This window comes from Phyllostomus hastatus, unplaced genomic scaffold, assembly GCF_019186645.2.
Source record: "Phyllostomus hastatus isolate PE091 unplaced genomic scaffold, TTU_PhHast_1.1 phas_contig_196, whole genome shotgun sequence".
Lineage (NCBI taxonomy): Eukaryota > Metazoa > Chordata > Mammalia > Chiroptera > Phyllostomidae > Phyllostomus > Phyllostomus hastatus.
The window spans coordinates 29,380,882-29,399,593 of NW_025333709.1; the positions used below are offsets into that span (position 1 = coordinate 29,380,882).

Below are 18,712 nucleotides of genomic sequence, written 5' to 3' on the forward strand. Positions count from 1 at the left end.
CCATTTTCTTCAGAGCAAGGTGGAAAGGTCATACTTCCGTTATCATCACAGATGATCTTGGAAAGAAAGAGCAAGCTACACCCTGCCTAAACAACAAGGTAGACAGATAGCACCTGGCCTCCTGTTTCTAGATGATGTTGCCCCCCATTTCAAACATGTCAGCCTCATCGTTTTATGGCAGACACAAGTCAAGGTAATAAAAGATTTCTTTTAATGCAGATGTAATATCAGAACTCTTTCTGCATTTATGGAACAGCCTTAAAGGTCATTTTTTTCCGTCTATTTTGGAGAAAAAATGAAGGCTACAGAGGGAACAACAGAGGGTAAAGTTGTTCATTCCTCAGGAAATTGAGTATTTGACATTTATTGAATGCATTTTGAATTTCACATTCTGATTATAAGTTACTACATTTCTGAGGAAACTATGGCGAAATCCAGAGGAGCCTAACATATTGCCAAATGAAGCCAAACCTATTTTTCATGTAGCACTGAGGAAGCTGTTGAATTTGTGCAAATCTTAGGGACCTAATTGACTTGCTGATCCAATAACAATGGAAATGTTGTGACTTCTAAAAATTGAAACAGATTGGTAAAGTGAGTAAAGAACTAAAATATTGACTTTCTACAGCTGAAAATAATCAGGGAATGCAAACAAGACAAAATGGATTTTATGCTCTGCAATAATCCATTTCAGGCATTTCAATGCAAAGTAAAACATAAACAGATGTTGAAAACATTTAACCTACTGAACCTACCTGCTGAAAGGAATCCTGCAGTAAAAAAAAGTACAAGTAAGGATTTTATGTGTTAGATGTAGCAACAATTTTTTTTGTGACTACCCAGAGCAAAAGGATGAATTCCAAACTTAACATTCATCTTATGTTTCACTATATTTCATGAGTAGTCTAGCTGGAAAATACAGAGACTTTACTGTTGAGGCTTCCATTACAAAACATGTCCATGTTACATGCTAAAATCTCACTAATTTGGTTTATTCTCCTCATGCTTATTTAGTGCCCACTCTTCGCACAGCTATGCTATAGGGAGAAAATGATGAGAAAGACATAGTCCCTGTTCTCCGGGAGGTGAGCACCTACCTCCAAGGAGATTCTCAGCTTCATGGGGGATACCAATGCCCTGTGATGGGACAATAATGCAGATATGTAGAAAGGACTACAGCAACTCTGCCACAGGGGCACTGTGAACTAGGGCGTGGTCAGCCTGCATTCCCATATTTTTTTTAATACATAAATTTTTACTTTTGCACCAAGACAAAACAACAGTATTTCCTTCAATGAGAAATACTGAGCCCGAGATGCATGGGGCTCATCAGTACGCAAAGCCTGTGTGTACTGATAAGGAAGGAGGGGGCCAAAGGGAAGCAACACAACTGACATTTTGAGCAGGACAATTTTTCACGTATTTCAGGACATCCGGCATACCTAGCCACCATCTAGTAAATGTCCGTAGTATCTCTCCCACCCACCCAAGAACTGTGGCCAGCAAGAGCTCCTCATTATTTCCAAATAGTCCCCAGTGCACTGCCTTTCCTGCGGGAGAGCACTGGAGTTGTTCAGCAAGTATCAGTTGAACACAGAGTACACAGTCAGCTCCACACTTTGGATGCAAGGCGCAGTCCTAAATTAGCCGCTTCTCCCATTTTCTCTGGGTATCATCTAACATCAGGCCTTTAAGTAATACACTAAGCGATTATGCCTTTTGTCTACAGAGAGATGGTACCTTTTTTTAGATCAAACATTATGTCTTTTAATAGTGATCATCACCCAATGGGAGCATACATGAACACAGAATTTTAACATCAATGTCAGTTAAAAAGGAGAGGCATAATTGATTGTGTCCTCCAAAACCTAACACTTACTACATTGAACTAGGAAATCTGAGGAAGAGTAAGAAGTAGTATTACACATAGAATGATTATTTCTTGAGCAGGCAGGGCATGAGGCCTTAAGGTTTGGTGGACCTCAACCAAACATGGTCCAGGTAGCATTTTAGACTTTGGACCATCTCTGCAGCCTCTGCCCTAAAGCTACACACTGAGGCTTGACCCAGTGTATCAGCTGGGATTGAGGTAGGATCAAACCTTTGTAGGTCCTGGAGGTGAAGAGAACAAAATGTGCTGCCTCAAAACTACTAAACAGCTGAGTTTATAAAGAGGTCAGAGGTCATTTATTGAACACATCCAGAGTGAATTAGGACCATGGGATGGAAGACGACTAAAACTTGTGAATGAGCCCCATGCATCTGAGTTTACAAAGGAGTTGTTTACTCCTTTGGATATCCAGGAATAAAAGAGAACTTCTAGTTTTGATTCTTTGTTCCAGTCCTAGAACAGATGTTGAACAAGGGCTGCCCCAAATTCCAGTCCTTCTTATGTTATTTTAAACTACATTCAGGGCCATGGGAAGAAAGCAAATGGAGGTTCCAATACCTCAGATGCACGGGGCTCATTCACAAGTTTTAGCCATCTTGCATCCCATGGTCCTGATTCACTCTGGATTTGTTCGTTACATGACCTCTTACCCAGGCTTTAGATTTCAGAAACCCAATTCATGGCTCCGTCAGAAGGTGGCAGATTTTGTTTCAAAACAAACAAACAAACAAAATGGGTGGCCTTATCATAGTGTATTCCATCTTCTTAAGATGAAGTAAGAACACAATTTGATAAAAATTTTACCAATGCAAGGCTAAAAAGGTAATTCAAAAGGCCTTAGCATGGAACATTCTGTCTTGACAGAATCACTTTAACTCAGGAAGTCAAAGGAGATGTGGAATACTTTGAAAAACATACTTCAGTCTTACTTTGAAAACAACAAATCAACGAAGCTAGAGGAAGACACAGACTTCCTTATGAGAAAGGCTGAGCTTTGAGCTGATTGGCTGAGCAGATAGGAAGGGAGAAGACATGACTCTGAAGGTCTAGGTATGGAACAGTAGAGTTGCACCCAGGTTGAATATCCTAAAGAAGCTATTAGAAAGAAGGAAGTGTTTTCAGTGGCTACTAGACAACAGTGGTATCACAGAGCAGGAACTCAAGGAACATATGAATTGACTGAAGTTACTGAAAGCTGGCTTCTTAAAGCTGCAGATAAGCAGTTCACTGTAAGAACAATTAGGGAATCACACCTTCAAGATTAGACAGCTATGACAAGCAGATATTGAAAATAATATTCATGGAACACACAATCTATCAGAGAAGAAAGAATAAATGGTTATACAAATAGTCATTTAATTGTAATTGCACTAAGTGCTATACAGCATAAGTAAAAAGTAAATAATTTTTTGGTAATGTGAAAATGAACATAGAAAACTGACTTCAACCTTTTTATAAAAACATACTACAACAAAACAAACAAGCAAGCAAAATATGGCCAAAGACACTGAAATAAAGAACAAGCTGACAGTAACCAGAGAAGAGGGGGGAAAGGGATAATAGGGGGTAATAGGGGAAGGGCCATCAGGGAACATGTATGAAGGACACATGGACAAAGCCAAAGGGGGTGGGTTCAAGGGTGGGAGGCGGGGATGGGTGGGGCAGGGGGCCATGGTGGGGTGAAAATGGAGACAAGTGTACTTGGAAAATCAATTAAAAAATGTAACTATAACAGAAAGCAGCATAATACTGAAAATACTTTGGTGACCAAAAATATTAATGAGCATTTACTTATAAGCACTCAAAATTGAAGTGTTAGAATTACTTCAGCCATAATTAAATAATTTACCTTCCCAGCTTCTTTCCACTGATGGTTTCAAGTGTTTATAATGTTAACACATATTTACAGTATAAACTAAACTAAGTGTTTAATATTTATGATTGGGGAATCCAAAATATTAAGAATTGCATAACATCGCCTAAAATGACAAGAGGCTGCTGATGAAAAGCTGGCTTATGAGAGTACAAACCTCACTGGTCCATCCATCATACTTTTTAATTTTGTTTTGATGTCTTTCCACAGTTAGTATTCCCAAGTAATAAAACATTTAAAAAATTGTAATACTGTTCTTTGCTAAAAATAACATCTGTCAATTCTCTTGAGTTTCTTTCAGTGCTAAAGTTGTCTGCACTTGGAGACAAAACCAAATGTATAAATGATCAATGTTTTAAAATATGTATAATATTATGGATGTATAAAATTTGTGTATGAAAAGGCAAACCTCTGGATCCAAATTAAGACAAACTAAACTAATGAGAAACATGTCTTGAAATGCTTAATAATTGTCTATCCTTGATGTATGGGCTTTTATCCTTTCCAAAGAAAATGCAGTTAAAAATTATGATTGTGAATTAAGTGGCTATAAATAATCCTGTTTTCAGTAGAAGAAATTTTTTTAAAAATCTCTTTTTGGAATGTAAGATTAAATTGTATATTAAAAGTATGCTAACTTGGTTACTGCTTTCAAAAGAAGACTTGCCAAACAAACAAAAACACAGAAATTCATGGACAGACAACAGAATGGTGGCTACCAGAGGGGCCGGGGGTGGGGGAAGACAACCAAGGTAAAGGGGGTTAAATACATGGTGACAGAAGGAGACTAGGCCTTGCGCAGTGAACACACAGTAGAGTACTGTAATGCTGTACAGCTGAAATTTATATAACATTATTAACCCATGTTACCCCAATAAATTTAATTTTTAAAAAGGTTACCATGATTACAAATGAAGTTTGTCTTAGTATAGATACAAATATTAAAAAGTTTTTAAATCTCTTGAAATTATCAAATGAAACTGATGGACTGTTTCCTCCTTTTTAAAAAAAAAATTGAAACCACCACATACAGTACAAAGAACATTTTATCTGAACCATTTGATACTGAATTCTAACCGGATGCCTTATCCCTCTGAAAAAATGTTAGTGGGTGTTGCCTACACACAAGGACATTCTCCTTCAGAGCCACAGGAAATCACATTTTTACATTGCTGCCATCTGATCTCAGAACCCATTCGAGTTTTGCCAATAGTTCCAATAACATCCTTTATACCAAAAGAATCTAACTTAGAATCACATATCACCCTTAATTTTCATGTGCCCTTGGTCTCCTTCAGTCTTCCATCAACTTCCATGACATTGACACTTTTGTAAATTATAGGTCAGTTAACTTGTAAAATGTTCCTTAGTTATTAATCACATGATAAAGATGGTGTATGCCAAGTGTCCCTACTGTAATATTATGCTCACCCTCTCCTCGCCCATGTAATCAATAAGTATTTTATGGTAAGATATTAAAATTATGGAAATATCCTATCTCTTCAAACTTTCAGTTTGTTGTTATTTATTGATATCTGTATGGACTCATGGTTGACTATTTTATTCAGTGGTTTATAACCTGTTTCTATGATTACTTATTTTGATGGTGGTTGATTGCCCTCCATTGGCTGGTAGGAACCAGCTCAAGCTGGCCCCTGTGTCCTTTCAACGTGAACCCATAATTCTTAGAACCCTTTCTTGCTTTTGGGAACAAGAGACTTTGGACTCCTGTTGAACTTTTCCTTGCCTCATCCTTGGAATTTGTCATTTTTCTAAAGAGCCTGGCTCCTTTTTCTAGAAAATGGTATCTAAAACCAAGATCTGGGTGTTCCTAGGTACTCACAGAACAAGCTATTTACACATTTACGTTATATTCACAACCAAAGCATAGTTAACACACAATATTATACAAGTTTCAGGTGTATAACAGTGATTCAACATTTATATTCCTTACGATGTTATCACCACAATAAGTCTAGTAACCGTCTGTCACCATACAAAGTCTCTACAATAATATTGACTGTTTCCCTATACTGCACATTACATCCCTGTGACTTTTGTTTTTTAGACTGGAGGTTTGTACCTCTTATATGCCTTCACCCTTTTCACCTGTCCCCCTGTGCCCTGCAGTCCTAGATCTACCTTTATATGTTGAAACACATACAGTTACACCCATATCTCCAATTCCAATCGTAGGGTTCTAGATGCCGTTTTCTGCCTTTAACTTTTTTCCCCAACGGTAAGGAATCTGGCTTATGCTTACTGCATGCAATAATGCGACCAGTCCCCAGTCTGCAATGCGCCATCCACTGTCCCCGCGCCATCTCCTGCAAAGGCGCCACAGTCATCTTTTCGGAGCTCACACGTCCCACCCTGGCTCACCCACGCATCCACGCCTTCCTCATCCTGCTCAGGCTCTGACCACCCCCCCCACCTTAGGGTGTCCTCCCTCTGTGGGGTCTTGGCCACAGCGCTGCCCTTCTGGGCACCTTGAAGAACCCACCGTACTGCACCCACAGAACAAATTCAGGACCAGTTGTTCACCAACGGGTAAGGAATAGGAAAATCTGAACAAAGCTCTGAAGTTCATAGAAAGCAACCGATGTTATTCCTTTCTCCACTCCCTTCTAATTTATAATAGAAAAGAGGAATAAAACCACAAGATCTGGATCCTTCAGCCTTCTCCGCTACTTTAAATCAGTGGGTTGTGAGTGTGTGTTGCGTGTTTTATGTTCCCACAGCCGGACCTTCACAGAAGCTCTGCATGCGTGACTTCCTACCACACTGACCTATTTCCCCACCTCACTGCACACTATTAGCCACTATATTGGGGGTGGGGAGGGAGCCAAGATGGATAATTTGTTGTATTTTTGTTTCTAAAAGAAATGTGAGTGGAAGAACAAACTTTTTTTAAAGAAAAGCACATACTTAAAATTTATTTTAAATACTAAATTAAAATTTTTTTAATTTAACATATTTATCCCCTGGGTTTTGCTTACTTGCATTACAGAGGATAAATAGTTTTTCTGGGTCACAGGGATGTAAAATACAGCATAAGAAATACAGTCAATAATACTATAATAACTATGCATGGTGCCAGATGGGTACTAGATTTATCAGGGGCTTCACTTCATAAGTTATATAAATGTCTTATTACTATGTTGCACACCTGAAACTGATGTAATGTTGTCTGCCAACTATAATTGGAACATTTTTTAAAATTTAAATAGCTTTTTTGGAAAGAAGATATTTCTCGCCAAACTCTTCAAGGGAAGAGGGGAGAGAGTTGCCTGCTCCTAAGAGTTTCCGACAGGAAATGATGGGAGAATATCGTCAGTTAGGAATGTAGGGAGCATTTTTGTTCCTCTCATTGGCATTTGGCTGAGAGAGGTAAAGTTAAAACAACACAACAAAACAGTTGGTGCCGTCAGGAGGAGTCAAGCAGGCAAGCTGAGCTTGTCACAAGATGACCCAGACCCCCAACCACACAAGTCACCTCTACAGGTCCTTTCTTCCAAGGGGCCAATTCACTTGCTCCCCAAGGACGCCTCCAGGAAGGCACACTGGCCTGTTTTAACTTTGGAAAGGTTGGAAGGCTCAGCTTTATTGTTACTCAGAAGAAGGAAGACTACAAATCACCACAGGCCAGGTTTAGGATTACAGTGACAAGTCTAGATCTTAAACTGAATAAACACAAAGACCAGAGGGAGGGAGGGAGCTAGTCTCTCAGGTTTGCCCGAATTCTTCTAGGGAGAAACTGGACTCAGCCAGGCAGCCCTTCAGCGGTTCCTGGCTCGATCCTCCCACCCCCAGAACTGGTCGCCCCAAATGAGCAGCTGGGTGTGAGAGCTTTGAGGGGCCTCCCCAGGGCTATTTTTAATGGGGCATTTTCTACTGGTTGACTTTCCATGGGGGCAGCCCCGGGTCTGGGGGATTCACTCCAGCTGGCAAATCTGAGAAGTCAGCTGGCCTGCGGCAAATGAGGTATTTTTAACTGAGACTTGCAGATCTCAGGATTGCCGGCTACTTTAGACCTCAGGGTGGGAGACGCAAGCCAGAGCCAAGCCCGAGGAGCGGTGCTGACTCTGAAGTTCCTTAGCAACAACTACCGAACTTATTGTTGGAAGAGGACTGTGTGCACTCGCCCTAGGCGGGGAGGGAATGCAGGCCTGGGGGTCTATCCTCGCACTGATGGAGGTGAGGCCTGGGTGTCTCCCCTGCGGGCCAGGTGTTCGGAGGGTGTCTCCCATACCTACCTGCCTGCCTGTGGTATCAGCATCTCCTGGAACTGGTTAGAAATGCAAATTCTTTCAGCCCCCCACCCACCTACAAGCTAGAAACTCAGGCAGCAGGACCAGCCATCTGCAGTTTATCTGACTCTCAAGGGCACTCTCGTGGCTGTTAAACTTTGAGAATTACTGGCCTCATCACGCATTCACTAACACTCATAGATAAAGGTACATGAGTTAAACTTAAACCCTACCAAACCCACAGGGCAGCACATTCTTTAATTATAGACACTGTACGTAGCACATTTTTAGATGTACGAAAACACTGAGCAGATAGGAAAGAGACCACTTTCTAAGTCGTTGTTTTCATCCTGTGTGTTGTACTCTAATGTGCAAAACCATTTGCCTCTGTTCATCCTCAAGGGTAGTGATGAGACACCGAATCTTTGCTACCAAAGGATACGACTGACTCAGAGAGAGAAGCAGACGCCAGTGCTCAGGGAAGAGGGCAGTGATGCACACCAACCCTAGGAACGACTGCGCATGCGTACCCCAGGCCAAGCTGCGACGCAGCCAGCTATAGCTGTCTACAATGCAGCCGGAGGAGCGTCTTCTCAAAAGGGTCTTGAAAATGATGTTAATATTAGAACATTAGTAGTGTATTCGTTTCCCATCGCTGCTACAAGAAATTGCCACAGTGGCTTACAAACACAAATGTATCCTCTTATAACTCTGGAGGTCGGAAGTCTGAAATCTGTCTCCCTGGACTAGAGTCAGGGTGCTTCCTTCTGAATGCTCTGAGGGCAGAATCTGTTTCCTTGCCTTCTTCAGCTCCCAAGGACTGGCCGCCTGTGTTCCTTGGCTGGGGGCCCATCCTGCATCTTCAAAGCACATCTCCCCAATCTCTGCATCCATCATCTCATTGCCTTCTCCTCTGTCCGACCCCCTGCCTCCCTCTGATGAGAACACCGTGATTACATCAGGCCCTCCAGATAATCCAGAATAGCTCCCCGCCTCAAAATCCTTAACAAACCACATTTGCAAAGTCCTGTTTGCCAATATAAGGAGGTATTTACAGGTCCCAGAGAGTGGGCGGTGCCTTGTGACTCTAAACTCTCCAATAGGGTAGACGGGAGCCAAGGGTGATTACTGAGCACTTGGAAGGTGACTCCTTCGAGCTGAGACTGCTGCAAGAGTACTGCAATTTAAAGACTCAGTGTGAAGAAAAAGGAAGTAAAATATTTCACTAATAATTTCCATATTAATTCCATGTTAAAATTATAAAATATTAGATATGTTGAATTAAATAAATTATTAAAATTACATTTATCTGTTTCTTTTTGCCTTTCAAACGTGGCTACCAGAGAATTTTAAGCTATACATGTGGCAGGGTAATTTAAGTTTCAATTGTTTGATGTTTGCCTTACATTAGGCTTTGAAAGCAACTTTGCAGAACTGAGGTATCAAACCAAAAGGGATATTATATTAGGAATGTGAAAAACTAAATTCTCCACTAGATAAAAATAAACAAACAAACAAAAAAAAAACCCCACACGTTTATCTAACAACTTGTGTTCTTACAAAGCACCTTCGTAAACCATTATTTCACTGAGTCCTTGATCACATCCCTGTGCAAGGGATATTGTTCCCTTTTTTCACAGAAGAAAACTGAGCCTAAGGGAAATTAACTTGCTGGAGGGGCACCCAGCTCATAAGTGATAAACAAGGACCTGAGCCCTTGGTGCCCAGGACTACCCTGAGCTTATTTCCTGGCTTGGGTTAATGATTTAATCAGGTGCACTATTTCCTGAGTTTGTTTGTTTTTGCCTCCAATCTTCCTCAATTTCAGAGATCCCAGAATTCTGTCTCTTTATCTGAAAACTCTGTTCCTTTGCCACTCTGAACATACTTTTCTTATTTCTTATTTTTTAACTTTGAGTGTGGAGGGGTTATGTCCTGTCTAACTGCTTAAGGAAGAAGAGAAGATTGTGTCCTGTGTCAAACTCCTTGTCAGCTGCACCCAGACAGGCTCCTGGCTCCCACCTGGACTCTGGGCCACTGGTTGGAAGGCCCCCTGCACCAATGACGTCTTTCTGCTACCCACAAGCCGCATGCACAGGTAAAATGCTCAGCTCTGACCTGTAACCAGAGAAGATACCCCCAGAAAACCTGGGTTCTGGCAATCAGATTTCCTCGGGCTCAGTCTCCCCTGGGGTTGAACAGACAATCTGGCAGTTTAGCGGAAGTGACTGTAAGAAGAATTAGCAAAGACTCACAAAGAGATAAGCAAGCTAAGCTCAGGTAGGATGCAGCTGGCAAGGGAGGAGGGAAAGAAAAAGTGAACATGTACAACATACTGTTCATTTCCTCTGCCACATTCCAATTTCAGACCCTGGGAAGATGTCCAGTCCAACTACCTAATTTACACATGAGGACACAGGGATCAAAACATTCTGATTTCTGTAAAGTCTCATAGCGACTTAGTATCAGATAAAGACAAGAACTCCCATTTCTGCTGCTGTTCTACTTGAACCAAAGAGCTCTCAGGGATCGTGGAGAAATAAATATTCAGTAAAATCACACAACTTTGATTTCCAAACCACATGACAGAGGAGTGGCGTCCCGCTCGCAGGATGAGGCTCTGAAAGAGGGTCCCAAGGGTGAACCTCAAAGGTACAGTCAAAGTCCCTGAAAGTCCTTAGGAAGGCGCCACACTGGAGACCAATATAGCTTCTCTCAATAAATCCCACAAGTCCGTTTTTCCAGAGATCGATCAGGTTCATCAGCTGAGTAACAGATGGATGAACTGGCCTGAGGTTAGAGGACACAAGCGCCCAGATCTTTAAACACTGGGTGACGTGGAGGACTGCAGGATGGATTCGTGTGAAAGGAGCCTGGGTTTTGAAACTAACAGCAGATCCCTCCTCTTCTGTGCTCTCCTTCCAGGGCACCACGCAGAACTATGGGCCATGTGACTCGTATCACTGCAATGTCTGTCTCTTCCCTGCTTTCCTGACCTAGTGTGTATTACTTAGTTAGAAACTAGGCTTCACACATGCATGAATCTTGATTGGCTCACTGGTGTATCCCATGTCCCTAGAACTGCACCTGGCCCCTAAATGTTTGCTGAATAAAAATGGATGAATCTAGTCCTCTTTTTGTTCAGCCCATGTAATTGAATTTGCGTTAGTTGAAATTATTTAGGTCCCACACATGGCTCTTAACCTCTCAGAGCATTACAGTACCCTCACCAGGAAAATTCACACTGGTCTGTTCATAGAGATGTTCCCTTGCTTATGGGGTTGGTTCACAGAGCCCAAACTGAGATTTCCTGGTTTCCTAATCAACCTTTATTACATTGCTGTGACACCGGCAGAATGACCTTCATGGTTTGGGACGGACCAGCATTATTTACTTCCACAGCTGCATAAGGACTTTTCTATAAGACTTGCCCAACTGCTGGAAACAAAGGTACTCCTCAATTACTCTTCGCCTAAAGGTTCAAAGGGGCCCTGAGCTAAGCACAAACTGGCCATTTAAGGCACCAAAATAGTCTTTGCAACTCACCCCTGTATTCTCTGCCCTACTCCTAAGCCAGCCTATTGGCTGACTGGCCCTTGTCCTCTTGAGTTGCTGACAGAGTTTCAGTACTAATATTGAAAGGCAAGTATCACCTATAGAACCACCCTGGATTCTCTAGTCCCATCAAACACTGACACTGTCTTGTCATCATCAACTCTGGTTTGGACACCTGGACATGGACCATAGCTGCTGTAAGGTGAGCTGATGGGCGTAACTGCCAGCATTTGGCTGGGAGGAAAGCAGAATCTATGGGCACCCTTTGGCTGAGCTCTGCGCTGAGCAAACAGGGCTGCAGAATGCTCGGGGATGAGGCCAACAGAAAGCCAGGCCTCTATGACAACAGCGGCTCTTGTTGAGAAGCAGAGGCAGGGCTGGGGACAGAGGCAGGGCTAGGACAACTGACCAAGCAATCCACAGGTGGGCATCTCATGTACCCTTTCTATACCCACATGGAAAGCACACAAAATCTGCCAACTTGCATGGTGATTGTCTGTCTGCAAAAATAACAAACATTATGGACTGTACTTACTCTCAAGCAGGTTTAGCAAAGTCCCAGAAGCAGAATAAACCCCTAGGAAAAAATCAGGGCAGGGAGAGGATCCTATCTCTGCATCTGCCCTGGCTTCAATAGCACTCCCCGACATCTATGTCCACCAGAACCTCAGAATGCGACCCGCTTTGGAAATGGTCTTTACCTTCATAATTTGTTAGGGTGAGGTCATACTGGCTTAGGGTGAGCCCTAAATCCAATAGGACTGGTGTCCTTATAAGGAGAGAGAACACATAGAACAGGGAGGAAGGATGCGCGACTAAGAAGGCAGAGACTGGAGTGATGCAGCTACAAGCCAAGGAATGCCACAGATTTCCAGCGACCACCAGAAGCCTCAAGGGGCCTGGTGCTGCTGACATTTTGATTTTGGATTTGTAGCCTACAAAACTGCGGCAAATAAATTTCTGTTATTTTAAGCCACCTTATTTGTAGTGATTTGTTACAGCAGCCATAGGACACTAATACAGTGTCGATCTATCTTAGCTAGTTCCAAATATACTTCTGCATAGTCATTCATTCACAAACGGCTAATAAGTACCAAATGCATGCCAGATGTTCTTCTAGCAATGAACAAAAACACAGAAAAATCTCTGCCTCCATGGACTTATGTCTTACGTAAAAGGAGGCAGAAAATAATCAAAGTTACAAAATAAAATGTGTAGTCTGCTGAACAGTGATAAGTTCAGGAAGGGGCCCTACAAAGGGAGGTGGAGTGCTGGCCATGCACGATGGTTCTGAATCTGAAGAAACTGAACACTCACAGTAAACCTTGATCCAAACATTTTAGGGCTGTATAAATGTAACTACTGCTTACCCAATAAGGAGCTGACATTACACTCAGCCCTTCAAAGGTAGCCGCAAGGCTGATGTGGCCCCTGGTGAAAACGAGTTTGACACCCCTGCTCTACACGGTCTAATACAGTATCCACTGTGATCATTGAGTACTTGAAATGTGACTAGTGAGACTAAAAAAGCAAAATTTTAATTTGATTTAATTTTGATTAATTCCAATCATCTCCTGTGGCTAGCAGCTACTCTACAGGACTGCGCAGCTCTGGAATCACCGAAGGCTGGCTGTGGAGAAAGGCCTGGGAGGCTCGCCGAGTCTGAGATGAGACCAGCTCCGTATAACTACAACCAGGTGAGGGAGCCCTCACAGAGCAGGCACAACTGTTACACGTAGTACTTCTAGGACATAATCATTTCTTTAGTCCTGTCGGTGTCCTTATAGGTTATCAGCAGTAGTGCCCATATTTGCTGCAAAAGGAAATCAAGGCCCAGCAAGATTATCTGACTGGCTCAGGGCTTTGCAGCTTTTAAGAAATTTGGATTTAGCTTTAACACCAAAATCCATACTGTATCCACCAAGGCATGTCACCTATGGCACTTTTCACTCTTGTGATTTCTTCCATTCTCACCCTCTATGAACACACTAAAATACACAAATACATGGTATGTGCACATGTGTGCATTTGTCTGAGTAGATTGTGAAGAACAGGTGAGTCTGGGGGAGGGAGGGGTCCTTGAGAGCTTAGTGTGCATCTAATATTTTATAGAGGTCAGTATCCTTTAGCCAACGAGCCCCACTTTCCACTGGGTCAGACAGTGGAATGCCGAGAACCGTGAGGGAGCAAACAGGACACAGGAATGCATACTTGGTGGCCAGCTAACTAAGGCAGCAGTGGCACATTAAAGATATCTTTCTCGACTTCTGGCCAAGATGGAGATGTAGGTAGGCACGCTGTGCCTCCTTGCACAACCACAAGAAGGACAAAAATTTAAAAACAAAAAGCAACCAGAACTGACAGAAAATTGAACTATATGGAAGTCCAACAACCAAGGAGTTAAAAAAGAAACATCCATCCAGACCAGTAGGAGGGGCGGAGATGGGCAGTCGGGTGGAGAGGACCAGTGGCAAAGCGGCGGTGGAGGACCCGGCGAAGCAGTGGATTGTGGAGCAGAGCAAGGCTGCAGCTAGCCGGATTGTGGAGGTGGTGGCTGGTGGACCCAGCCAGGCAGACCAGGCGAGGCAGCAGCTGGTGGAGCAGGTGGTCCCACATTCACGTGCGGATAAACCGGGAGGAACACCTGGGGAGCGAGACAAACCTCGCAACCCAGAGCGCCAGCGCGGGGAAATAAAACATCAAACCACTGATTGAAAACACCCGTGGGGGTTGAAGCGGCATCAGGAGAAACTCCCAGCCTCACAGGAGAGTTCGTTGGAGAGACCCACAGGGTCCTAGAATGGACACAAGCCAACCTACCTGGGAATCAGCACCAGAAGGGTCCACTTCGCTAGTGGGAAGCAGGGGAAGTGACTGAAATCGGACAGAAAGCGGAGCAAGCTCCATTGTTCCCCCTTGGACCCCTTCCCCACATAGACGTCACAACGCAGCGACTGGGTTGCCCCGCCCTCGTGAACACTGAAGGCTCCACCCCTCACAATGCAACAGGCACGCTGAGACAAAAAAAAAAAAGGTCCAAATGAATGAACAGATCAAAGCTCCAAAAAAATACAACTAAGTGACAAAAAGATAGCCAACCTATCAGATGCACAGTTCAAAACACTGGTAATCAGGATGCTCACAGAATTGGTTGAATTTGGTAGCAAATTAAATGAAAAAATGAAGGCAATGCTACGTGAAATAAAGGAAACTGTACAGGGAACCAATAGTGGGCCAGAAAGAAAGAAAGAAACATCCAACCAGATAAGAATGAAGAAACAAGAATTCAAATAAATGAGGAAAGGCTTAGGAACCTTCAGGACATCTTTAAATGTTCCAGCATCTGAATTATATGGGTACTAGAAGGAGAAGAAGAGCAACAAATTGAAAATTTATTTGAACAAATAATGAAGGAGAACTTCCCCAATCTGGCAAAGGAAATAGACTTCCAGGAAGTCCAGGAAGCTCAGAGAGTCCCAAAGAAGTTGGAACCAAGGAGAAACACACCAAGGCACATAATTACATTACCCAGGATTAAAAATATGGAGAGAATCTTAGAAGCAGCAAGAGAAAAAGAAGACAGTTACCTACAAAGGAGTTCCCATAACACTATCAGCTGATTTCTCAAAAAAGTCCTTATAGGCAAGAAGGGGCTGGAAAGAAGTATTCTGAGTCATGAAAGGCAAGAACCTACATCCAAGATTACTCTATTCAGCAAAGCTTTCATTTAGAGTGGAAGGGCAGATAAAGTGCTTCTCAGATAAGGTCAAGTGAAAGGAGTTCATCATCACCAAACCCTTATTATATGAAATGATAAAGGGATTTATCTAAGAAAAAGAAGATAAAAAAATATGAACAGTAAAATGACAGTAAACTTGCAGTTATTAACAACCACACCTAAAACAAGAACAAAAACAAACTAAGGAAACAACTAGCACAGGAACAGAGCCACAGAAATGGAGATCACATAGAGGATTATCAACAGGGGAGTGGGAGGGAAAGAGGGGGAAAAAGGTACAGAGAGTAAGTAGCATAGATGGTAGGTAGAAAATAGACAGGGGGAGGTTAAGAATAGTATAGGAAATGTAGAAGCCAAAGAATTTATATGTATGACCCATGGACATGAACTAAAGGGGGGGGGGGAATGTGGGTGGGAGAGGGTGTGCAAAGCAGAGGGGAATAAAGGAGGGAAAATGGGACAACTGTAATAGCATAATCAATAAAATATTTTTTTTAAAGAAAACTTTCTCCCTTCAGCAAAAATTTTCTAACATGGCTTTCCTGGTTGTCAGGGAGCACCCATTCCCCCAGCAGCAGGGATGCTCAGAAAGCCTGAGGCCACAGGTCTTCATGTGCAGGGAGGCTGAAAGCCAGGGAAAGACGGAAATGATCCACAGAATACCTCACTAACACACTGGAGCTCTGAAATACAGATTTCTGAGAGTGGCAAGACTAATTCTCTGGAGATACAAGCCGCTGGGCTTCTCCTACAGCCTCCTGTTTGCCCCCAACAATAGAGAAGGGCACCCGAGGGCCATCAAGTCGGGACGTGCTGACATCCAGACGAGGCCATGCTGAGAAACAGGGACCTCGCCAAACAACAGCACAGCTGCCGTGGGCTAGAGGCCCCATACCTCTGGGCCACTGCCATTAAGATTTCTGCAGCAGCAAGAGGGTTTCCACTGTGATTAATTTTGTATCTTTAAAAAAGCTTCACTATGCCTGGAAATGTACTTGGTGAGATTAATAAAGTAATCCTTGTCTCTTTAACCTCCTGGAAGGTTAACTGAGTCTTTCATCATTGGACTGCAATCCTATCCTGCAAGGAACCTTCTGGGGAGAGCCCCCTTCCCCTAAATAAAGCTTTCCAGCATCTCGAGGTTTTGAGGTTTATGTGATTCCGCACCCAGATCACTCTAAAAATAGTTCATCCTAGTGCAACTCTCCGTGATCTGGAAAGGATTCTGGAGAAAACCCGACTGCTCAGCCCAGGCCTCACACTTGTTTAGGCAGACACCTAGTCTCACTCCCCTACCCCCAGAGACCTGGCTTGGGGGAGGGTGGTTGTTAGTGTTGTTCCACACAACAAAACTATCCGCACCCAATAATAACAAACATGCTACTGAATACTATTGGGACTGGGACAAAAACTGATTTTGGAACTTAAAAAAAATTCATTGTTTCTTCTCATTCTCTCTGGGTTATGCCAAAAGTGAATGTTTCGCCTCCCCTTTCATTTCAACACCTTCAGCTAAAATGTCTGTCTCTGGATAACATAACCAGCGAGCCCTGACTTCACTCCTTGTGCGGTAGCAGTTGGCCATTCCTTTACGAAGTTTGGCTTCCATCAGTACATTACAAAAAAAAAAAAAAAAAAGTTGTACAAGAGTTGGTCGCTGTAGTGCATTGTTCTCAGAAGTTCCCCGCGGAAGGAAAGCATCACTTAATGAATTTCAGGGACAGATTCCTCGGGAATGCCCAGCCCCGCAGCTTCCCTGATGAGCTTCCTACTGCTAGCTCCTAGGGTTGGGTCACGGGAATTACCAGCAGCGTAAGAAGCGCCTGCACCGCCATCCACCGGCCCCAGAGGGAGTCACCAGGAGCGGAGTTGCCCGCCGCGGGAGCCGGGGGATGAGTCCCAGCGGGATCCCGCACACCACCTTCCTCCACCGGCGCAGCCCTCAGTCCCTACAGCACAGAGCGGTCACCAGTCCCTCCCTGAGTTTGTGCAGCTGGGACCTTCCTGACACCACAGAAAGCAGCTGCAAATTAGAACCAGATTCTGGGGCTTCAGGGCAGTGAGGACCATCCGTGGTGTTACTCCCTACCTTTCCTCTCCCGAAGGAGACGTCACTTCCCAGGACAATGAGCTTTCCCAGGACAAGGAGCTTTCCCAGGACACGGAACCCGCCAAACCCGGAGCAACTCAAATCTACGCTCTCCGGCAGCCGGCGTCCGGGGTACCTGGGCAGGTATGCGCTGGAGACAAAGTTTGTGCGCAGGGGACACAGGAATTTCCGGCACCCCGCAAGTGGAACTGGTTCTGAGATGCCAACACATAGAGTGAGTGGTCCAGCGATCTCCAGGTACCTACTGGTCGTAGGGAAACCAAGGGCCAGTCCTGGCTCTGAAAGGGACGAGACTGAGGCGCGCAAAGGTTGAAGGAGGCTTACGTCTGGGGCCGGCAAGGCTGCTGCGCAGTCCTTCCAGGTGCCGGGCAACTCGGGCGCAGAGAGGAAGCCGGTTCCCCCGAGGGGCTGCTTCTCCTAGCTCCGGCTCCTTCTGCGTTTTCCCCGGGCGCCCCAGCGCGGGGCGAGTCCAGTTGCTGTGCGGAGGGTGCAGGGTGGAGGAGGGATTCGGCAGGAGACCTGCCATCGCCTGGGTGTGGAATCAAGCCGGTCTCGGGACCAACCCGACTTGAACACTTAAGAAAACACTGCCCGTGACCCTGGGAGGGTCCGGGACGCTAGGCTACTGGGGAGGAAGGCGTGAGCGCTGGGACTGGCTGCAAGGCGCTCAGCACAGGGCTGGGAAAGGAGGTGGCAACTGAAGGGAGGAGGGAGCACGGGCAAGAGGGGTTAACCCTGAATTCATCCGGCCTGAAAGGTCATCCGACCTGTTTGCCCACCGAGTGGGCTTCATGGGTCTTACCCGCTTCCGGGCCCCGGCTCCGCGGTAGCGCTCGTCCGGAGCGAGGGCAGGGGACTGTTTCACGGAGAACATGTCTCGCTTTTTCCTCTGTCCACTCTTATCTTGGTCGCTTTTCTCCCCCTGCGTGCCCCTGGGAGAGAACTCCGTGTGCCTTGCTCCTTACTCAGGAAGAGACTGGCTGAACTTCAAGGGACCGGGCCCTACATTTTGTCTGATCAACAGATCCCACCCGCGGACCACTCCCTCTTCATTCCTGGCTCCGGGTCCCACCCATAAGAACCCTTAATGACAGGTTCTCCGCAACCCCACCTCTCTGCATTCAAAAAAGTTATTCTTCTGGGGCAAACTCCAAGCCAAGTCAAATGCTGCCTCCCCCATCACCATCCTCCCCCTACCCCCAAAAACTTAACACCTCCTGATGGCAGCACGAAAAAGATGAGCCCTGAAAGTTTGGCTGTAGGAGAAAGAGTAATTGGGAGCAAAGGAGTTGTT

General features: G+C 44.4%; 1 protein-coding gene across 3 annotated transcripts in view; it reads right to left on the reverse strand.

The window, feature by feature from the left end:
- The window catches only part of CORIN (corin, serine peptidase), a 185,011-nt gene extending 166,681 nt beyond the window's left edge, over positions 1-18,330 (reverse strand). For 2 of the 3 annotated variants that reach the window (XM_045834548.1, XM_045834545.1), the window contains exon 1: positions 18,221-18,330. In XM_045834548.1, coding sequence (XP_045690504.1) covers positions 18,221-18,292 — 72 coding nt within the window. In that variant the 5' untranslated portion in view covers positions 18,293-18,330. Of the gene's footprint in view, positions 1-17,742; positions 17,786-18,220 lie in introns of those variants that run through there. The other variant, XM_045834546.1, reaches the window with a different exon arrangement.
- Positions 18,331-18,712: the final 382 nt, after the last annotated feature.